The sequence below is a fragment of the Schistocerca americana genome, chromosome 5 (genome assembly GCF_021461395.2).
Source record: "Schistocerca americana isolate TAMUIC-IGC-003095 chromosome 5, iqSchAmer2.1, whole genome shotgun sequence".
In the NCBI taxonomy this organism is placed as follows: Eukaryota; Metazoa; Arthropoda; class Insecta; order Orthoptera; family Acrididae; genus Schistocerca; species Schistocerca americana.
This window is the reverse complement of record NC_060123.1, coordinates 439,447,299-439,471,558: the sequence shown is the minus strand read 5'-3', so window position 1 is coordinate 439,471,558 and position 24,260 is coordinate 439,447,299. Positions and strand designations below refer to the sequence as shown.

The 24,260-nt window shown below is 42.6% G+C and overlaps 1 protein-coding gene across 1 annotated transcript; it reads right to left on the bottom strand.

Annotated features, from left to right (window-relative positions):
- Nucleotides 1-7,483: 7,483 nt before the first annotated feature.
- LOC124615496 (pollen-specific leucine-rich repeat extensin-like protein 4) lies at nucleotides 7,484-20,364 on the bottom strand. The gene is made up of 2 exons (XM_047143440.1): nucleotides 20,265-20,364; nucleotides 7,484-9,167 (listed from the first exon to the last, which is right to left on the bottom strand). The coding sequence occupies exons 1-2, from the start codon at nucleotides 20,274-20,276 to the stop codon at nucleotides 7,986-7,988; spliced, it is 1,194 nt and encodes a 397-aa protein (XP_046999396.1). The 5' UTR covers nucleotides 20,277-20,364; the 3' UTR covers nucleotides 7,484-7,985.
- Between the last annotated feature and the right edge of the window lie 3,896 nt (nucleotides 20,365-24,260).

The following is a 24,260-nucleotide window of genomic DNA, read 5'->3' as shown; positions in this document are numbered from 1 at the left end:
GAAATGCTCAAGCTTGGGGGAGAAACATCAGTAGAAGCACTACACAAAGAACTTGAACAAGTATAAGAAACCAAGAAAATCCCCAGTCACTGGAAAACTGCCCTAATTCACCCTTTGTTTAAAAAAGGTGACAAAAGGGATGTTAACAACTATCTTGGAATATCGCTTCTCCCAGTCCCATACAAAATTCTATTAAAGGCCCTGCTCAATCGTGTATCACCAATTATAGAGGGAAAACTTGGAGAATATCAAGCTGGCTTCAGACCAGGAAGATCCTGCGCCGAACAAATTTTTAACCTCAAAACAACAATGAACTATTTATCTACAAGGAGCAAGAAATATTTCATAACATCCATTGATTTCAAAAAAGCTTATGACTCAATCGATAGGGACACAGTCATCAAAACACTTCGAGAATATGAAATAGATGAAACAACAATCACCATAATCAAAGAAACATTAACAAATACAACATCAAAAGTAAAATTCCAAGGAGAAATTTCACGGCATTTCGAGGTCAAAACCGGCGTCAGACAAGGAGATGCGCTGTCCCCGGTACTCTTCAACTGTGTTCTGGATAAAGTCATAGCAGAATGGAGAAAACTCATGCAAAAACATGGAGTTGAGAAAGTCCAAATTGGAGGGAAGTGCTACAAAGCCATTGAAACCAACTGTTTTGCCTTCGCTGACGATCTCGCCCGTTTAGCTTACACACAAAAAGACACAATAAAACAAACAGAATTACTTAAAGAAACTGCTGAAAAAGCAGGCTTGCAAATTTCATTTGAAAAGATAGAAATCATTACAAATATCAAAAATCCACCAAAGAAAATAACTACGAAATACGGGAAAATACAGGTATCTAAACATTTTAAATATCTTGGTGAACTTATTCAGCCTGTGGCAAAAGGTCATCCAGCCTACAGGGCTAGAATACAAAAACTAGAGACAGCAACTCACTACTGCAGACAAATGTATTAAAAAAAATGTATATCCAAAAACATTAAACTCAGACACTACCAGACTGTCATTAGACCGCAGATACTATGTGTTGTTGTTGTGGTCTTCAGTCCTGAGACTGGTTTGATGCAGCTCTCCGTGCTACTCTATCCTGTGCAAGCTTTTTCATCTCCCAGTACCTACTGCAACCTACATCCTTCTGAATCTGCTTAGTGTATTCATCTCTTGGTCTCCCTCTACGATTTTTACCCTCCACGCTGCCCTCCAATACTAAATTGGTGATCCCTTGATGCCTCAGAACATGTCCTACCAACCGATCCCTTCTTCTGGTCAAGTTGTGCCACAAACTTCTCTTCTCCCCAATCCTATTCAATACTTCCTCATTAGTTATGTGATCTACCCATCTAATCTTCAGCATTCTTCTGTAGCACCACATTTCGAAAGCTTCTATTCCCTTCTTATCCAAACTATTTATCGTCCATGTTTCACTTCCATACATGGCTACACTCCATACAAATACTTTCAGAAATGACTTCCTGACACTTAAATCAATACTGGATGTTAACAAATTTCTCTTCTTCAGAAACGCTTTCCTTGCCATTGCCAGCCTACATTTTATATCCTCTCTACTTCGACCATCATCAGTTATTTTGCTCCCCAAATAGCAAAACTCCTTTACTACTTTAAGTGCCTCATTTCCTAATCTAATTCCCTCAGCATCACCCGTCTTAATTCGACTACATTCCATTATCCTTGTTTTGCTTTTGTTGATGTTCGTCTTATATCCTCCTTTCAAGACACTGTCCATTCCATTCAACTGCTCTTCCAAGTCCTTTGCTGTCTCTGACAGAATTACAATGTCATCGGCGAACCTCAAAGTTTTTATTTCTTCTCCATGAATTTTAATACCTACTCCGAATTTTTCTTTTGTTTCCTTTACTGCTTGCTCAATATACAGATTGAACAACATCGGGGAGAGGCTACAACCCTGTCTTACTCCCTTCCCAACCACTGCTTCCCTTTCATGTCCCTCGACTCTTATAACTGCCATCTGCTTTCTGTACAAATTGTAAATAGCCTTTCGCTCCCTGTATGTTACCCCTGCCACCTTTAGAATTTGAAAGAGAGTATTCCAGTCAACATTGTCAAAAGCTTTCTCTAAGTCTACAAATGCTAGAAACGTAGGTTTGCCTTTCCTTAATCTTTCTTCTAAGATATGTCGTAAGGTCCGTATTGCCTCACGTGTTCCAAACTGATCTTCCCCGAGGTCCGCTTCTACTAGTTTTTCCATTCGTCTGTAAAGAATTCGTGTTAGTATTTTGCAGCTGTGACTTATTTAGCTGATAGTTCGGTAATTTTCACATCTGTCAACACCTGCTTTCTTTGGGATTGGAATTATTATATTCTTCTTGAAGTCTGAGGGTATTTCGCCTGTTTCATACATCTTGCTCACCAGATGGTAGAGTTTTGTCAGGACTGGCTCTCCCACGGCCGTCAGTAGTTCCAATGGAATATTGTCTACTCCGGGGGCCTTGTTTCGACTCAGGTCTTTCAGTGCTCTGTCAAACTCTTCACGCAGTATTATATCTCCCATTTCATCTTCATCTACATCCTCTTCCATTTCCATAATATTGTCCTCAAGTACATCACCCTTGTATAGACCCTCTATATACTCCTTCCACCTTTCTGCTTTCCCTTCTTTGCTTAGAACTGGGTTTCCATCTGAGTTCTTGATATTCATACAAGTCGTTCTCTTATCTCCAAAGGTCTCTTTAATTTTCCTGTAGGCGGTATCTATCTTACCCCTAGTGAGATAGGCCTCTACATCCTTACATTTGTCCTCTAGCCATCCCTGCTTAGCCATTTTGCACTTCCTGTCGATCTCATTTTTGAGACGTTTCTATTCCTTTTTGCCTGTTTCACTTACTGCATTTTTATATTTTCTCCTTTCATCAATTTAATTCAATATTTCTTCTGTTACCCAAGGATTTCTACTAGCCCTCGTCTTTTTACCTACTTGATCCTCTGCTGCCTTCACTACTTCATCCCTCAAAGCTACCCATTCTTCTTCTACTGTATTTCTTTCCCCCATTCCTGTCAATTGCTCCCTTATGCTCTCCCTGAATCTCTGTACAACCTCTGGTTCTTTTAGTTTATCCAGGTCCCATCTCCTTAAATTCCCACCTTTTTGCAGTTTCTTCAGTTTTAATCTACAGGTCATAACCAATAGATTGTGGTCAGAGTCCACATCTGCCCCTGGAAATGTCTTACAATTTAAAACCTGGTTCCTAAATCTCTGTCTTACCATTATATAATCTATCTGATACCTTTTAGTATCTCCAGGGTTCTTCCATGTATACAACCTTCTTTCATGATTCTTAAACCAAGTGTTAGTTATGATTATGTTGTGCTCTGTGCAAAATTCGACCAGGCGGCTTCCTCTTTCATTTCTGTCCCCCAATCCATATACACCTACTATGTTTCCTTCTCTCCCTTTTCCTACACTCGAATTCCAGTCACCCATGGCTATTAAATTTTCGTCTCCCTTCACAATCTGAATAATTTCTTTTATTTCATCATACATTTCTTCAATTTCTTCGTCATCTGCAGAGCTAGTTGGCATATAAACTTGTACTACTGTAGTAGGCGTGGGCTTCGTATCTATCTTGGCCACAATAATGCGTTCACTATGCTGTTTGTAGTAGCTTACCCGCATTCCTATTTTCCTATTCATTATTAAACCTACTCCTGCATTACCCCTATTTGATTTTGTGTTTATAACCCTGTAGTCACCTGACCAGAAGTCTTGTTCCTCCTGCCACCGAACTTCACTAATTCCCACTATATCTAACTTCATCCTATCCATTTCCCTTTTTAAATTCTCTAACCTACCTGCCCGATTAAGGGATCTGACATTCCACGCTCCGATCCGTAGAACGCCAGTTTTCTTTCTCCTGATAACGACATCCTCTTGAGTAGTCCCCGCCCGGAGATCCGAATGGGGGACTATTTTACCTCCGGAATATTTTACCCAAGAGGACGCCATCATCATGTAATCATACAGTAAAGATGCATGCCCTCGGGAAAAATTACGGCTGTAGTTTCCCCTTGCTTTCAGCCGTTCGCAGTACCAGCACAGAAAGGCCGTTTTGGTTATTGTTACAAGGCCAGATCAGTCAATCATCCAGACTGTTGCCCTTGCAACTACTGAAAAGGCTGCTGCCCCTCTTCAGGAACCACACGTTTGTCTGGCCTCTCAACAGATACCCCTCCGTTGTGGTTGCACCTACGGTACGGCTATCTGTATCGCTGAGGCACGCAAGCCTCCCCACCAACGGCAAGGTCCATGGTTCATGGGGGGGCAGATACTATATGCATCAGAAACACTGGCAAATTTTAGATACGCAGAACAGATAGAAAATCGTGAAAGAAGAATTGTGAGGACAATTCTTGGACACAGGAAAATAACAGATGATCAAGGCAAGTCTGTATACAGACTAAAAAGCAACAAAGAAGTGTATACGAAGTGCAGCAAAATTACAGTCGAAATTAGAAAAAGAAGATGCTCCTTTTATGCTCACATCATGAGGATGAACCCGAATAGGCTTACAAAACAAATATTTTCGTACATCGCAAATCTAAAAAATAAAAATTTATGGTTTATCAACACAGAAAGAGATCTAAAAGAAATGGACATAGATCAGGAAACAATATTTAACAGAAACCTTTTTAGAAAAAAACTGAATTCATTCACGGGTTTCGGTGTGAAAATTAAGAAGACTTGTGGAACTAAATGGTCTGAAGAGAGAAAAGCCGCCTTCAGCGCAAGAATGAAAGAAGTGTGGACTGAGAGAAAGAAGACTTCCCGGAAGTGCAAGAAATAACTGTTTTCACGGTCTTTAACGGCCAAATTTGTATAATAATAATAAAGAGGATTTGAAACCAATTTTGCACATACATACCTTTATGGTTGAGAAATGAAGGTACATTATTAAAAGCTGTTCTGGAAGTGGCACAGTACAACAAGTGCGCTGCATTGTAGTAAATGTTACTGGCAGAATGCTGGACGTCACTGTCCTGATTTCCCGGCGAATGTTTCACCTAACTCGTCGATGGTGCTTGGTTTGTTTTTGTACATATTACCATTAAGATGACCCCACAGAAAAAAGACTGGATGGAGTAACGTCAGGTTATCTTGGGAACCATAATGCTCTGGAAGTCACTCTTTCACAGTAAAATGATTCCACCGTAACTATAATCGCTTTAGACTTGAGGCACGTTACCCGGTCTTGCAGGTACCAGTCAAGTGTCAGTACAACGTCATCCAGTTGGTTCTCAAATTCATGAAACAAGAACTGGTACACTTTACTGGTGGAAGTAATGTAAAAGAAAAGGCTCACTGTTGTGCCTCATCGAAGGAAGCAACGGAACACCATGATCAGTAAGCCATGATACACTGAAACTCGAGACCCACACACAGCTCGCAGAATCTCATTGTTACCACATTTCACATATGCTACCACGTTCTCGAGTTATATGAAATCTAATACTCCACCTGCAACATTCACGAACATTGGTGCCGTGTTAAACGGTGCACACAGATTGGGGAAGATTGGGGAAGTCAGCACCTCAGTATGTCATGTACGAATTTTGTTTCATGTCCTCTATTGTTAAGACTTTAGCACACCTTACCAGGAGCTCTTTACGGATAGAGCACCCTACATGAAATAAAAGAAAAAGAATGAAATTAATGTAAAGTTTCTTAATGTTTCTTGCTATTTGATATAGCTGGAGACGTTTCTCTCTTGACGTGAGACGACAGATTTTAGTCGTGGGGGAGATTCTAGAAGGAACAACTCTACAAGCGGCGTTAAGATTGCTAGAGCAAAAGAAAACCTTTTTCTCTGTTCTAAGGCGTGTAACAATTTCTTGAGAGACGAGTGCGTTCCTCATGCCTTTCTTCTACTTATTACAGACTACGCCTGTTATAATGAAGTAATCCACAGTAGTTGTATTACAAAATCCTTTACTCTTTCCAAAGATTGGCAAGTACTACTGCACAAATTAACACAAGAATCTTTGGTTATAAACCTTAATAAACCGTAAAATGTGTGTTACAGATATTACAAGAATGCAAGATTGGACTTTCTTCGACAGAAAAACGTAAATGGATCACAGAAGAAACTGGAAATGACGGCGAAACATGCAGTCAGGCGACAGCATGCTAGATGCACCAAGGTAATTAATTACTGGATTCCAAAACAAAAGAAAAGATGACGACGTAGTTGAAGGAGGGTAGATAACATTTAGTAAACCTACACAACAAGTGTGGATGTGCAATCCTGAAGACCGTCATGCATGGCCTCGACAAGACATATGGAAATGCATAGAGAAGGCCTACTCATCTATGCTTCACTGCCATAACCGAAAACATGGATCACACACCGACTGCAAACTTCCTGCTTCAAACAACCTGAAATCTTATTTTGGAGCACCCTGTTTAGTTAAATCAAAAATTATTAACTTTTGTCAATAGTTCATCGTGTTGTTTATTACGAATTACGATTTGTCGGATTAATATGTACATCAGGTTCTTCAAAGATCCGTAACTCATGTGTTTATCTGTAGACACGTCAGTGTTGTTCGCATAGCTCAGCTGACTGTTTCTTTACAAGAACGAGAACTCTTTTTATACTCCTACCCACGACATGTCATAAAATTGATCAAAATATATTTTTAGACTGAAGTTTCAGTGCCAAGTGATCTGAATATTCGGTATTTCAGGCTGTTCCATCCCAAGATTCTGCTTGGAATTTATTTATAAATGTGTAAAGTGCGCCGAAGTTCAGTTTCACGTTAAATCATAAGCCTTGTGATAAGAGATGGTATTAGGTGGTCCAGAGATCGGAAAAAAGTCGCGTACATATAGCAACAATACACCTATTCTTAGCAAAGCAACCCGGTCTCAAATAAACCCTCTTCTCTTGCTGAAGAAAAATGTCCGAAGACGGTAGGGTTTACAGTTTCCGACTCTTGTCTAATCCAAAACTGTTTTTACTGAGTTATAGTACCAGGAACTGGACGGATGACTATCCGCCTAAGTTCAGATTGTGGTAAAAAGGAAAGTCTCGCTCTCTATGGGCAAGAACAAAGATGTCACCTACAACCTTTTTTTTTTTTTTTTTTGCTTCCACGTTTGATGAATATTCTGTCACGTCCGACTCTGCATAGTCACTGCAGTCTTAGGGGCGAAACGTCGTTCACGCCAAGTGTCTGTGAACTGTGTAAAATTTTTTATCTAGCTTTGAACTTCCGAGCAAGAGGTTAAGAAGAAACCAAGTATTCCGCCAAACGTGTATAGGAATTCACTTAAAACCAAGCTGATTGTTATAGCAGACAACCATTTACCAATCTTGCCGGCAAATTCAGCTATGATCTGTTCACTACAGCGTTACGAGACACAAACAGAGAGTGAGCAATGGATAATGAAGGTAATCATAACTGTAAAAATAAATGTACAAAATTTATAAACATGATACTTTATTGCACAAAAGTATAAAAAAGTGTACAAATATATTAAATATAAATGCGGTGGAGGTATGCACAGAGACACGTGTATAGTACAAATACGATGATAACCCTGACAAGAATGAGAAAGTGAGCGTGATAGGTACAGAGTGTATGGGGCTACGCAAATCTGACGACCGAACCGTTGTGTGATGCTCCTCTCTGACCTGACAGCTTGTCTTCGTTCTTCCGATCCATGTTTGGAGGTATTTGCCTGAAAATTTAATCTAGATAGGCATGGATTCTGTAGACATGGACTGAAGGAGTATTTTCCCTGAAATAGTGGTCAGAGTAAATGGACCTCGTTGCAGCACCGATAACGTGCTCATCTTTGGTTAAGCAGTGCAGAGAGAAGCAACGGCGTGGTCGGCGACACACGTCCCCCACAAACAGCTGTGGGCTGTCTGGGGAGTGAAGCCCTGTGAAAGCCTAATGGGTTCTAGCAGCGGCTGCCGAGATCAGTGGTAGTGATGATCCTTGATGTGAACAGGTACCGGAACCTTGACCGGGTAGGGTACAGCCACTGGGTGCTCCACTGGCACCTTGAATGGAACTGGCACAGGCTTCTCCACAGGGTACGGTACCGGGTTGGCCACCGGGACCGGGTACGGCTTGGCTACAGGTACCGGGTACGGCCTGTCTACGGGAACCTTGACTGGGTAAGGAACGGGCCTCTCCACAGGGTAGCCCACGGGGTGTACGACGGGCACTGGCACAGGTTTCTCCACAGGCACGGGGTAGGGTTTGGCCACAGGTACCGGGTACGGCCTGTCTACAGGTACGTTGACCGGTACAGCTACTGGCTTCTCGACCGGGACCGGTACCGGCTTCTCGACTGGCACGGCAACTGGCTGCGGGATGTGCACGGGGTACGGCCTGTCGACGGGTACCTTCACGTGCACCGGGTACGGCCTGTCCACGGGCACGGCGACGGGCACCTTCACGTGCACCGGGTAAGGAGCAGGTACCGGCACCTTCACCTCGACAGGGTAGGGCGCGCGCACTGGCACCTTCTTCTCGATGTAGACCGGGTACGGCTTGGGCACGGGGACTGGGTACGGCGACGGTACGGGCACCTTAACCTCTACTGGGACGGGCACCTCCTTCTCGACGGGAACGTGCACGGGGTAGGGACGGTCGACGGGGACTTTGACGGGCACGGGAACTGGGTGTTCGACGGGGTAGGGCAAGGGCTTCTCCACAGGCACCGGGATGGGCCGCTCTACCGCCACCTTAACGGGAACCGGCACGGGCTTCTCTACCGGTACGGGCACCGGCCGCTCCACAGGGACGTGGACCGGTACGGGGTGAGGAAGAGGCACCCCGATCTTCTTGTGCACCGTCACTGTCTTGCTGACGTGCTCGCCGAGATCGAATACGCCATAGCCGCCCCCGTAGCCGCCTCCGTAACCGCCTCCGTAGCCGCCACCGTAGCCGCCGCCCAAGCCGCCTCCGTAGCCGCCGCCCAAGCCGCCTCCGTAGCCGCCACCGTAGCCGCCTCCGTAGCTGCCGAAGTCGCCGCCGTATCCACCTCCCAGGCCGAAGACGCCGCGCTTGGTCTGGTTCTTGTCCTTGGTGGCGTCCGCCTCCTCAGCAGCCCACACGGCTGCCGCCAGCACTGCCACTACAGCCACAACCGCCTGCAACAGCACCAGCGCAGTCCGTTACTTCTTGCCTCCCTGTCAGACGGTACATTCTCAAGAAAACTGCTTGCCATCTGACGTTTGCCACGTGATGCTACAGTTTTACTGCCGTCACATGCTTGGTACACATCAGTTAAGGGGATCAGGCCCACAAAACAATGAAACTTTCGCTTATGGTTTTTTTCCGTATTAAACTAGCACAAACTTGTACTTACCTTAATTCAAATTATTTTTGATTCATTTTCAAAAGAAGATGTTGTCACATACTCCCTAAAAAAAATCTATCAGTACAAATTTTCAGTATAACCATGGAACCTGTTCCCACAGTTTCCTAACGTAATACTAGTGGCAAGAGTTTCTGTTTCAGGTGGCGGGTCTTAAGAATAATATAATATCTCTGATACTGCTTTGTAGCCGGCCGGGGTGGCCGCGCGGTTCTAGGCGCTACAGTCTCGAACCGCGCGACTGCTACGGTCGCAGGTTCGAATCCTGCCTTGGGCATGGATGTGTGTTATGTCCTTAGGTTAGTTAGGTTTAAGTAGTTCTAAGTTCTAGGGGACTGATGACCTCAGATGTTAAGTCCCATAGCGCTCAGAGCCATTTGAAACATATTTTGAACGAACATTTTCATTTCATTTCAGAAAAATGCAAAAACTGAAGCCGCGACTTACAAATGAGTGTCCAGTCGCACTGTGCACTTATACTCAGCGGTTGTTTGCTCTGTAATGATACACACGCGAACATTAGAACATATGGATAGAAATGCAATACACTTCATCATTACGTCACCGTGTCGACATACAGTTTACACTTCCATAAACGTTAGCATTCCCTAGGTATCCCTATTACACAAACCAAAAATGAAAGCGTTTCAGAGCTACCTGTAACTTCACATTACAAAATTCCTGAAAATTCTAATTAGTCAAATCGGGACCCGACCACAAGTTTTACTTTTATAAGTGTTTCTCTTGTAATTTCATTTCGAGACACTACCCAGTCCGTTCAACTGGTATTCCAAGTGCTTTGTTCTCGCAGATAGAATTACAACGTCACCTGCAAACCTTAAAATGTATATTTCTTCTCCTTGAACTTGAATTCCCTCTCTAAATTTCTCCTTGGTTTGCTTAAAATCTTACTGAACAACTGCTTCTCTTTCACGTTCTTCGACTGTTATAATTCCAGTCTGGTTTCCGTACAAGTTGTAAATAGCCTTTCGCTTCCTGCATTTTATCCCTGCTATCTTCTGAATTTAACAGAGTGTACTCCAGGCAACATGGGTAACAGCTTTTTCTAAATCTACAAATGCTGCAAATGTGGATCTGCTTTTCTTCAGCCTCAAGATAAATCTAGAGTCAGTATTGCCTCGCGTGTTCCTACATTTCTATGGATCCCAAAGTGACCATCCCAAAGGTCGGATTCTACGAGTTTTTACATTCTTCTGTAAATGGTTCGTGTCAGCATTTTGCAGCCATGACTCAGTACGTTGATAGTTATGGAATAATCGTAAGTTTCAGTACTTGCCTTTTTTGGAATTAGAATTTTTATTTTACTCTTGAAATCTGAGAGTATTTTGCCTTTATCATACATGTTGCGTTGCAGCTGGAGTAGTTTTGTAATGGCTGGTTTTCCCAAGAATCTCAATAATTCTTAGGGAATATAGTTTCCTTATTTGTATTTAAATGTTTCAGTGCTCTATCAAATTGCTGCCGCCATATGTTGCTTGCCACCATCATTGTTCAATTTATTATGGAGCAGACACTAATTTGAGAAGAACACTAAGAGTGGGAATCATAATACTCCGTCACATAAGTATAGCCGTCAAGTGAAAGAGTAAGAAAAGATAATTTGTTTGTTGCGGCTGAAACGGTTATGAATTTCTTGAGTGTTTAACCGGTCTCGCACACGTGGGATGCGTGAAAGACACGCAGATTTCACTTTTGGGTAGTACGGTTGGGTTGAGTAAGGCCATAAGCAGGCGGAAGCCATTTCGTCACACGCAAGAGTCAGATGTCGGCTACAACTGTTGCTTTCCTTCCTGCATCAGATGCGAGTACGTTACATCCTGCAGTTAGGCAACCACTTCGACCATGCGGTCGGGTGCGTTCTACCTGCCCTGAGGCTCGGCCTTTCTCTCTAACTAGCTGTTTCCGCTGCCGCCTGCTCTCGTTTCCCCACGAACGCATGGAACGACTATAATTTAGCCGACACAGAGAGGCATTCACTCTCACCAGTGGAGAAAAGTCTGTCATACCAACATTTATAAAACGCCGTAGACTCATAACGGCTACAATCTATGTGAAACATAAAAACATTATCCATCACCAGCAGAGGGAAATATGTCACAGCAATATTTATGAAACTCCGCAAACAATGGCATCCAGGTTCGTCTCGCGTTCTTTGAATTCACGAATTCATTTCATACCAGCAGCGTATTTAAGAGCTATGTGGTGTCCCAGAAGGAATGGTTAATATTCAGGGATACGAAAGGAATGATGATTCGAAGCAAAACGTCTAGTAAATGTGGGCTCTAAACGCATGCCTTAAGAGACAGGAGCACTTCTATAACGTGAAACAAATCTCTTCGAGTGAGAGCTCATTGCTTTCCATATTTTGGGAGGAGGCACTATGGACCAAAACAAGAAAAAATTCTCCAGTAGGCTATGAGCACTTGTTCAATAGACGAGATGTTTCACCGTAGCGAAAAGTACCATATCTCTTAAGGTGTGCACTTTAACATCCATGTTTACTTGACTTTTTTCCTTGTTTTCGTCCATACTACCGCCTCCCAAAACATGGAAAGCTAAGAGCTTGCAGTATAAGAGATTTTTTTCACAGTATCGAAGACGCAGAAGTGTCCATAGCTCTTAAAGTATGCATTTTAGAGGCCCTGTTTACTGAACTTTTTGCTTCGAATGATCCTTCTTGCCGCAGCCATAATATTGACCATTCCTCTGTGGTCACCCTGTATAGGCCATTAAGACGAACTTCTGGTGCAGGCCCTACGAAGGGAAATTTTGTAATACCTAATCAAAAAAAAAAAGCATTTTAAAGCAATTTTCGAAGTAAAAGGTCATAAGCAAGACAAGAGTTTATAATTTTATTTTAAAAAGCATTCTGAAAACTATGATTTTATGAATTAATGAGATTAAAAGAAGTAATCATAATTTAAATCACTAAGATATTCAATTCAATTTATTAACATTAACATTCCTGTGAATAATATTTTTCTGAAAAAAAATAACGAGATGTTGTGATTTATGTTAATTTCAAAATCAGTACTTCAGTTCTAAAAATAACGTATTGTATCTACAAGCGATTATGCTTGTAAGGTAAATGATATGAAACAAAAAGAATGGTCTTGGTTTATATGAAGTGACGCATCAAAGAAATCGGTTTATGGCGGAATCGGACTCATTTCCAACTGCCAAAATTCTGTCAGTCACCTGTTTTTAAGTCTTAGCTATTTTGTAAATCGTGATTCCACGCGTTTGACCGGACTCCACTAGGAATTTGACGTGTGGGATCGGGGGATTTGATACGAGAATGCTGACTTAATTCGCATCGGCTGTCCACCGAAAAGTTCAGCACACTAAGCCCATACAAAATAATTATTTCGACATCTTTCGTTGCTGTAAGAGCCCATAGAAGAGGTCCGCAGCATCACCATCTTTGTGATGATGCTGTAGCGTAGATAGCCTGTGCTTGATTCTACTCCATACATACGCCGTCGCTTAACCCTTTCACTAGCAATTTTTTTCGTAGTGAAAGACATCAATGTATGGGTATTTTCGTCAATATTGTAGTGAGAAGTAACAACAGGAAAAAAGAAAAAAAAGTCACTCGTTTCGTTTCTCAGTGAGGGAAGTGGCAGTACATACCGGGGCAAGCCGGCCGCGGTGGTCGTGCGGTTCTAGGCGCTGCAGTCCGGAACCGCGGGACTGCTACGGTCGCAGGTTCGAATCCTGCCTCGGGCATGGATGTGTGTGATGTCCTTAGGTTAGTTAGGTTTAAGTAGTTCTAAGTTCTAGGGGACTGATGACCTAAGATGTTAAGGCCCATAGTGCTCAGAGCTATTTGAACCATTTGAACCATACTGGGGCATTCATAAGTACCTCTGGGGTTTAATGAGATGGTTACGCAAAAAGTACGACATATAGAAAACTTATACTCTTCAGTGGTTAGAGTCTACCGGTACCGAAAGTTCTTATCTTGCGTTACAGGAATTCAGTATGGGCACCGTTTGTGAGTCGTCAACAAGTGCATGCAGTTCATTGATACGAATTTCCGCGAAGACCTACAGCAAACCGTTCTGCAGATCTCTTCATTGAGTTGCCTATCTGCGGAGGAGAACTAATTCGATGCGATCTGCAGCAGAGCAGAGAGCTCAGGCAGCACACCCTGTAGGTGCAATCTGCAAACAAGTAGCAAGTTCCCGTTTACCAGGTGGACGTTCACACAGCAATAACATTCAGCATAATCAAGGGCTCTCGGATAACCTAACGTGAAATACATACATCCCAAAATATTAATGAACAAGATAAAACCTTTCAGACTACCAGACCATATGAGTGACTAGATTTATGCCTTCCAGGCAGATAAGACTCGACACGTACTTCTTAACAAGAGGAAAGCTTCAGATACAAATGTAACATGGGAAGAGTGCACAACAAGATATATGGCCTTTACTATGCACTACACGCATAAACGATTTAATGCATATCGTAGAAATCTATGTGGAGTGTTCGCGGGCGATGCCGAGCCCATTGGAAGGAGCAATGGCGACCGACGCGTTGTACTGCAACATGTGCGATCCTTCATCGTCTAGTTACCTGCGTTAGCAAGAATACAGCCTCGCGAAGTGCTTTCCTGCTGTGCCTACTCGCAATTTAGCTGCGATGCTCCAATTGGCGGGATCGTTCGTGTCTGCCGGTAAGTGGCGGAACTGCCTGAAGCTGCAGCGGCGGAACAAAGTGGCCAAGCGGACAACGGCCGGTCTGCGGGAAGAGTAGGGGTATGCGCTAACGTCACGCGTCCAGCGAACACCTGCGTCCTCAAACGCACTGCTTTCTCTTTCTGGCACTTGGTGAAAAAAAAACTGTTTAATTTAAAATATCATTCATTTTTCAGTATTTCACTGTGATGCCTCTTCTCTTGTGACTACGAAGAATGTAAAACGCCCTGCAGGGAAGAAGGGGTGTGGGTTAATACAGGGTGTCCAGAAAAGGGATCCCTGATTTCAAAATTAAATATCTCGAAAACAAAGATCGATAGAGGAATGCAGTAAACGATATGTTTACTGTGAAAGCTGTAAGAACTTCATACAGCAGTTTGAAATAATAGTTACAAAAGCTGCTAACAGATGGCGCTGTACGCTGTACAGCTCATATCAGCATACATAAGAGAAATAATCGTATGTAAACAATCTTTGCAAACAATCACGTCACAATGTTTTCAAAATGTTCACCATTGGCACTACAGAGGTGGCGCAAACGAAGAATGAAATTCGCCATCACATTTCGTAGTGTCTCAACCGAAATGGATTCACATGCCGCAGAGATCGCCGATTCAAGCTCGTCCAGCGTGGCGGGATGCTTCGGGTAGACCATGTCTTTCACTGCACCAGTAAATTTGGGATATTTCAAAGTAATGACTCGATTTCCGAAGTATTCCTCAAGAAAGAGAAACACTTGTTCGGTTCGATGTGGTCGGGCTCCATCTTGCATAAACCATTCAGTACCTGGTCGATCCTCTAACGCTTGCTGATGGCGACAAATTGTTCCAAAACTGCAACGTAACGTGCACCAGTGGCCGTTTCTCGAAAGAAAAAGGGCCAATAATGCCTCTGCTGCATACTGCAGCCCACACAGTAACTATAGGAGAATACAGGAGTTTCGCTTCACACCAATATGGCTTTTCGGAACCCCAAAATCGCCAGTTCTGCTTATTCACGCATCCATTCAGGTGGAAGTGTGCTTCATCTGTAAACCAGATGCAGCCAACATCAAATCCTTCACTATCAATCATTGTGAGCTTCTGATTAGCAAAGGCAACCCTTTGTTGCACAGCTCGTACGGGAATGGCCTGGTGCGTTTGAATTTTGAATGGAAACATGTGTAGGCTCTTTCTCAGTATTTTCTACGTGCTCGAACGCTTCAAACCAGTCTCAGATGCAATTCTACGGACGGATGACATGGGATTTCGCTGAATAATTCCTGAAACTGTGGCGATATTTTCAGGCGTAACTGCGGTTTGCTTGCGGCCAACATGCCCCACTAGATCATTAGTTACGCTGCCTGTTCGTTGAAATTTTGCGAAGAGCGTACGAATGGTTTTCGCATCGGGTCCTTTTGGAACATTAAATCGTGCTTGAAAACTTCGCCTTGTTGCCGTAGGACTCTCTTCTAACCTGTGGTACTCTAGCACCAGAAAAACGCGTTGCTCAATGGAGTACCTGGTTTTAATCTCTTCCTTCGGTACGCTAACCTCCTTTCACGTTTCAATAGTGGAACTGATCGCTCTGGGCTTCGGATCACTATTCATACTAGGCATTACGTATGGCGATTACAGCGCCATCTGTTAGCAGCTTTTGTAACTATTATTTCAAACTGTTGTATAAACTTCTTACAGCTTTCACAATAAACATACCGTTTACTGCATTCCTCTATCGATCTTTGTTTTCGAGATATTTAATTTTGAAATCAGGGATTCCTTTTCTGGACACCCTGTAAGAGCAGCACACTGGTGCTCTTGAAATTGGAGAGCAGTTACAGGCTGTACATAATGCCCAGCATAGCACAACAGTTAAAAACGGACTAGTACTTTCTTTAACAATAGCCTTCGCACACTTTGACAATGTATGTTCTTATACTGTAATGTGAATTAATCCTCGTTTCGCCTTAATAAAGCTCTGGGCGCTCTAATAATGATGTTTCAGTTTTTCATAAACATTTATGTTGTGTCCCTTTAAGAAAGGTGATCAACCGCCGATTTTGGCAAGTTTTAAAACCAAATCTCACAAATACAACAATTTCTTCAATTTCCTTGCTAGCTGTGAAGTCCGGTTCTAAGCAAGAAAATCTATAACGTTTCGGTGACGTTGGTATTTCTTTTATTACTCATAATATCGCAGAAGTTGCTCCCTAATAAAAAAATTATCCTTATCGTGAACGGCATTTTCATTGTGTGCACTTTTCTTCTAGAAACTTGATCCCACATTTTACCACTTCGTTTCATCCTGATCTAATCTGCACGGCGCAGATTTTGTCAGCTTTAACGTGTTGCTTGCACCGACCTTCTACTTTTCCGTCAGCGCTGTCATGCTTTCTCTTTTATATAGTCAAAAAATTTTACTAATTTTAAGGTCAAGTCGTGGCAGCTGCCTACAATGCCATCTTCCATGATCGCTTTCCGTGCTTGTACGGCAAAGTAACGACGTGGACAATCTTTAACTGAAATGTGGCTGTACCTAGTCTCGTGTCAAAATTATATCCCGGTCCGGCCTGGTTGCGATTATCTTTGTAGAGTAATATACTGTTATTAACTGTTTTACATAAGTCTAGTTCTGAATGAGTTAATACATTTTTTTAAAATTTTTAAGCACACTGTAAGCATGAGCATAATCTTTTCCTAATGAGTACTCAGCTCAAACTGAATTTATCTCTATTATGCGTATTTGAGTTGGTCAAGGTTAAAACTCATTTAATTCAAAGAATTCCCTATGCATGGTGCAAATTGTATGTCGCTAAACCTCATAACTCCCAACCGAAAATCAATTCGAGAAACAAATAAAACTCTCTCATTTCTCACCTCTTATGGTGCAAAAATAACAAAAATTACTGAGTTATTTCCAGTAAATATTACTTAAAAATTGTTTGGTTAGTGGAGTTGACACTTTGAGGCAATTTAGAATATTTTTTAGTTAAATAATAATAAAGAGATGGAAAGTAACTCTTCCAGTCCTTGTGTAAATTTTAAACAAGAAAGAAGGAACATTACTTTTGCAAGTAGGGTAGCTATATGACTGAATGGTGTAATCTGTTATAACAATACTTTTGAGAAAAAGTGAAGATGCTAATTATTTTCGCTAAAAAATTGGCTGCAAGGCGTACAGTACTATTACAGTCTGACTTTCGGATCTTGTTTGCTCTCATTTTAGAGAAAATTACACCTTTTAAACTGCGTAAAACGAATATTGTATCCTTGAAAATAAGGAAATGGCAAAAACGAGATACAAATGCCGTATGGTTTGCATGGTCCATATTGTTTGTTCATGGTAACCGGATTTAACCTGTAAGTTGCGATCGCTATTATCACAAGCAGAAAACCACGTTTTAGTTCAGTAGTATTTCATTTCTAGCAATTCGAAAGCAAATATCAGTAAATTTCCGTAGTTGTAAGCAATATGAATATGTGCATTTTGAGAACTTACGATAACTACCTGCGATTTGTCAAATCCATCGTGGATGACTCGAACGAAAATTGCTGTCTTGTTTCACTGATTATAAGATAAGAAAGTGGGCATAAAGGGAAAAAATCAGCAACTGTAGTGCTTGGCATTTCCCTACGGCTCACAAAGCAAGTTTCAATATTATATCTTTACTGGGAGAGTCACTGAACCTTCCTTATTCGTATACTGGTTGATTCACGTGACGTGACGACATTGAAACTCCAGAAAAGTTTTAAAACACTGAAACAAGACTTCCTCGATGAAATGATGAATTATGCCCATCTCTCAGGGATGCTACAATATATTCTGAGCTTGAACGTAACTGTGTCCACGGAGATAAAGAAGTCTGTCTCAGACAATCTAACCACATCCAGTAAACATCACTCGCGTGTTTACAAATCTCCTATTCCTAGCTCTATATTTTTTCAGTTACTAGACGCAGAGTAACAGAATGATTCTGCTCTCCCACATCTGCGAGAAGCGCTTGATGCCATACTATCTTGTCGCTTGATACCGAACACGTAGTCATAAGGGGTTTCTTATAGAGCGAATCGAAGAATCTTATCTTACAGGTTCAAGTAAGGAAGACTGAACGGTTTACTGTCAACAAAAACCAATGTGGGCTGCCTTCTAGACAAGTGCAATAGGGCCGCAAATGTTCCTTATACACTTAATCGATTTATCAGGATCAGGAGAATTATCAGATTGTTCAGTGACGGTGTTGCTATGTACGTAGAGGTATCGTCATTGAATAATTTAAGGAAATGCAAAATGACATAATATTTCGACTTGGGCATGATGGGAGGTAGCTGACTTCAATTCTGGATCAATGCAAGAAAAAATGTTCATGTAGTATTAAGCGATTAGAAGTAAACTTCAAAACTTTATCACATCGTTCAAATATATCAGGATAATATTTTTTTTAAAAAAAGAAAGACACTAGGGTGACTGGTGCTGGCGTATAGTTCCAGTGCTCCCGTGCCCAATTGGAAGTCTGAAGGTATGCATAGGCGTAGCAGGTTGGATATAGCCAAGACAGTTTAAAGAGAAATCGTAGGAAGTAAGGCTATATTGATTTCGGGACAGATTTTTGTATAAATTTGGTGAAGCTATATGCGAGATGTACCATACTATTATTCTGCTAACACCACAGTACACCTCACGTCAATCCCGCGTCCGGCCATCCTGATTTAGGTTTTCCGTGATTTCCCTAAATCACTCCAGACAAATGCCGGGATGGTTCCTTTGAAAGGGCACGGCCGACTTCCTTCTCCGTCCTTCCTTAACCCGATGACCTCGCTGTTTGGTCTCTTCCCCCAAACCAACCAACCAACCAACACCTCACTTGGGAATCATGTTTGTGCGAGAAGTCAAACATATAGTTGCCTGTCTTATCAAAAACAATATGCTCGGTAATGTTTATGGTGAGACTTTCTGAAAAAAAATTGGAAAACGTGTTTGATATGAAGTTGAAATGCACTGGGAGAGCATAGCTTGTCCCGATTGTCACATAAAATAGTTGAATATGGTAAAACAATGCAATATTTTCCTTGCCCTTCAAACTATATCACTATTTGAAACATATTGCAAACGTCAGCTAGAGTTATATCATTCAACTAATCTAACGGAGCTAGAGTGACGTTCAGTAGCATTAATTACTGCATTTCAACAAGCGTGGCTGCTTTTATACTCGTTAATTAAAAAGCTACCAGTATTAGACACACCTCTCTGCGTACTATCGCTTGTTGTAAATCGTGATTCCATAACTGAAATGTGTAATGTTGTCCGATAAATAATGTATTACCTCTCTGCGTACTACCGCTTGTTGTAAATCGTGATTCCATAACTGAAACGTGTAATGTTGTCCGATAAATAAAGTATTACACAGCACGCTACTGCAGCACGAACGCTTGAGTCGTAGTTTGGAAAAGAACACGACCGGTTTTATTGCTAAACTTTTTCCAGTATGAGCTTTTACAATGTTGCTAACTACCTCGTCGTCGATGGGACTTAAACTTAACAGCTTCCCTCGTTCCTGTGAAAAGGCTACTATCACGTTCCTGCCCCATCCCTGTCCTTTTCAATGACCTCGTCATCGATACAAAATTAAACACTAACTTTGCTTCATATCTACAACTTTGGGTGGAATATAACTATTAGTAAGAGCAACAGGGTGGATTATAACTTTTAGTAAGAGCAACAGTGGAAATAGTCATATTCCAAATAATTGAAATAACGTTTGTTTGAGACCTGAGGTATAACAGAGTAACTAGATTGGACTAACAGCTATACTGGACCAAGAGACTGGGGAAAAAATAAGGAGGGGGGGGGGGGAATGAAGAGCGATGGGAAGTGGTGGGATGGAAGTAATGATAAGAGGAGGAAAGGCAACATGAAATTAGTGACTGAGAAACTAAAACGAAGAGTACTGGTAGAAATTGCAGTTACATTATTTCGAATGAGTAATTAATAGGTTGATAAAAAATGTAAGTTCTTCAGATTTTTCTCAAAAAGCAACTTGGTGCTATAGTGCAGGCCGTGAGGTAGCTTGTACCAGAGGCTGAAAGTAGCAAAAAATAGTGAGGTGAGGTCTTGTATAGTGGTAAAGATGATCTGAGAGGCCTGACGAGTGAGGGGAGGTGACTCACCGCTGTCCGCATGGTCGCTGTCGCGCTTTGCTGCGAGCTGTCTGGGAGTCTCTGGCGAGCCGACTGCCCGCTGCACGTCGCCGCGGCGTTTTATACCTCCGCGGCGCCAGCTTTCGCCACGGTCCACGAGTCTGCCGGCAGAGGGGCGCCCGCTGCAGCTGGCTGGGCCCCTCACCCTCTCACACACACACACACACACACACACACACACACACACGCCGTGCCACGCTGTACCGGCCCCATTTCACTTCCTTCGCACGGCCGCAGCAGCGTCCTCTTCCTGCGGACCCAGCAACCTGTTGCGAGACTGACGAAAACGTGGCCCGCGGCCCTGTGTTGTAATTTAAGAGCCATTTCGCGACATTCGCCGCTCCTTAGGTGCTGGGCGACGGGTTCCGGTGGTCCGACAGGCGCCAACAGGCAATGCGTCGTCTCCGCGACAAGCGAATGAAAGCCGTGCTGCTTCCCACAACGGAAAGCGAAGCCGCTTCGTTACCTGCTGTCTTCCTGCCACTTCCGTGCGTTCTAAGTTTTACTTCACAATTTAGCCACACTGCCGTCTGAATAGTTTCCTTATTATGTTATGTAGGACAAGAAAATTGCACACAAATATCAAATACGGTTATTTTCAGAATGAATGTCCATTCTGCAGCGCAGTGTACGCTGGCTTCAAACTTCTGGTGTGTGGTCGATTGGGACTCCAACCTGAGGATCCACTGAATCAGACCTCAACAATAGTCTACCAACAACTGATGCAATGCGCTCCTAGGCAACCACGGCAATCAAATACCCCCACACAAATTGATCATAAGTCTGCCCACAAATTTTAGAGCTATGTGGCTAGATGCCATTACTAAAACTTAGCCAACTCTTAGTACGAGCCGGCCAGAGAGGCCGAGCGGGTCTAGGAGCTACAGTCTGGAACCGCGCGACCGCTACGGTCGCAGGTTCGAATCCTGCCTCGGGCATGGATGTGTGTGACGTCCTTAGGTTAGTTAGGTTTAAATAGTTCAAAGTTCTAGGGGACTGATGACCTCAGATGTTAAGTCCCATAGCGTCTAGAGCCATTTGAACCATACCAGTGCTAACTTCAATTATATGTACCAGGTTCTTGAGGAAATATTTGAATAAAAAGGAATAGTACGACTTTGGAGAAAATACTCTTAATAATAATGGCCAAGAACCATGGCCATTTGCCTCTTTTAATAATTTTAAAATTACTAATACTTCTTTACAGGAAGAAAGACATTCACAACTTCACATGGAGTGCACGAGGATCAAGGTCTGCAAATGATGATAAAATGAAGAATCTTATGGAAGAGATACGTGTTTATCGAGGAAGTGACACAGTTAGCGACCATTTCCTTTGCGTAGTAAGATGACACTACATGGTCTGGATGACACTACATAGTATAGATACAGACGATTGTCGTGTAACACTCACGAGACAGTCATTGATAAACATTCAGTGTTGCAGATGTCCTATAATGACACTAGGGTCATCGTCAATTGCATAAAGGGCCGTCCGGTGTGGCTGAGCGGTTCTAAGCGGTACAGTCTGGAACCGCGCGACCGCTACGGTCGCAGGTTCGAATCCTGCCTCGGGCATGACTGTGTGTGATGTCCTTAGGTTAGTTAGGTTTAAGTACTCCTAAGTTCTAGGGGACTGATGACCTCAGCAGTTAATTTCCATAGTGCTCAGAACCGTTTGAGCCATTTTTTTTTCTTAGCACGAAACATAAAATCAAGCTGACTTCTGCGAAAGGGTGGTGCTGAAGCGAAGATGGAACACATATTGCTATGCAAGTACACATTTAGTATTTGGAACTGGGTGAGAAAAAGCTATCTATTATCACGAGAACTGCCATAAATAAGACAAACGTCGACCAAGTTTTGTGAACGGATTGGAAATTTCTCCCTGACTTAAACACAACGCATTTGCATGGCTTGCTGGACATATGACATTTTTCTCGCCGAACTTATGGCCACTGGTGTACATGAATTTATCGACTATTAGTACTTGCAACAATGGAGCCTTAGATCTCATGTAGAAACCCGATATGGATCGTCAATGTACAGTTATCTGCGTTTGATTCTAGAAACACGTTAAGAAAGAAAAATAGTAACGAAAAGTACGAGCCCGCCGCGGTGGTCGAGCGGTTCTAGGCGCTTCAGTCCGGATCCGCACGACTCCTACGGTCGCAGGTTCGAATCCTGCCCCGGGTATGGTTGTGTGTGATGTCCATAGGTTAGTTAGGTTTAAGTAGTTCTAGGGGACTGATGACCTCAGATGTTTATGGAGCGGTTTACTGCCTGTCGAATCTCTGGAAGTCCCATACTGCTCAGAGCCATTTGAACCCTTTGAAAATTATGCATTAGTCAATAACGAAAAACACTTTTAAGTTACAAAGAAAAAAACTTAAAATGCAGTCTGAGATCACATGTAAGGGTCTAATAAAGACAAATGATTCTTTGCTATAACTCCGTGTTTTTTCCCTTTTTAAAAATGTTATTATTTTCATTATCATTATTATTTAAGAGTAAAAGAAGAAAATTATATATTTTGCACAGGCACAAACATAAATAATTATTTGTCAAATCTTGTACTTCTTTTATCAGGTTTAGTTGAGAAAAGATTTAGTTAAAAAAAACATACGCCTTTGGCTTGCGCAGGCAAGTACTCTATCAGCTGAGCTATCCAATCAACGTATGCAAGAGATTTCCTGTGAAGTTTGGAAGGCAAGGGGACGTATTGGGGAGAAGGGAATTTTTGAATGTGGGTCGTGAATCGTGAGTAGATATGACACTTGCTAAAGCATTTAAACTTTCAGATTACCACACCCGCACCGCTCCAGAGTGAAAAGTCACTATGGGAACACACACCTAGGCATTAAATAAGCGCGCGAGTGCTACGGTCGCAGATTCGAGTCCTGCCTCGGGCATGGATGTGTGTGATGTCCTTAGGTTAGTTAGGTTTAATTAGTTCTAACTTCTAGGGGACTGATGACCACAGCTGTTAAGTTCCATAGTGCTCAGAGCCATTTTTGAACCATTAAATAAGCCATTTCTTCGCTACATTTCTTCTTCCAGGTGTGCTAGTCCCACAAGGCAAGCAGGAAAACTTCGGCGAAGTTTGACAGGTAGGAGGGAGTAACAGCCTACTGTCTAAACTGCAATTGCCAGGCCGTGCTTGGATACATCGATTGACAGAGCGCTTGAACGCAGAAGGCAAAGGTCCCAGGTTTGAGTCCTGGTCTAGCACACAGTTTTAACCTGTATGTTTGCTTTGTCATGAATTACAGAGCTCCACCTTCAAAGAAACTAAAAACGCGACGAATGGCGGTTATTAAGCCCAAACATCGGGAAATTGAGAAATACGAGGGTTGGAACTTAAATAGAGGCAATTATTTATTCACAACCGACACAAAAGAGTTACATGTTTACACCTGTACTGTCCTTCAGAGTAGTCACCAGCTTTGTGTAAACCCCGTTGCCAGCGATGTGGAAGGCGTAGTATACCGTTAGCAGAGCCTGTTCTGTTGGTGGTGCGAATGGAGCGGTTTACTGCCTGTCGAATCTCTGGAACAGTTCTGAAGCGAATGCCACGAAATGGTTCCTTCATCTTCGGAATCAAATCAAAGCCACAAGGACTGAAGTCCGGGGAGTATGGTGGATGGTACAGTACTTCCCAGTCCCATCGACCAAACAACAGCAGCCACAGCCTGCGCCGTATGCGCCCGCGCATTGTCGTGCAAAATAATGGGTGAGTTTCGTAGAAAGTTCGGCCGCTTCTTTCGCAAAGCTGGTCGCAGGTGATGCTCCAAAAACGAACAGCAGTACGACTTAAGTCCTTCTGACTTTGATTTTATTCCGAAAATGGCATTCGATTCAGAACTACTCCAGAGATTCGACAGACAGTAGACCGCTCCATTCGCACCATCAACAGAACAAGCTCTGCTAACGGTATGCTACGGCTTCCACATCGCTGGCAACGGG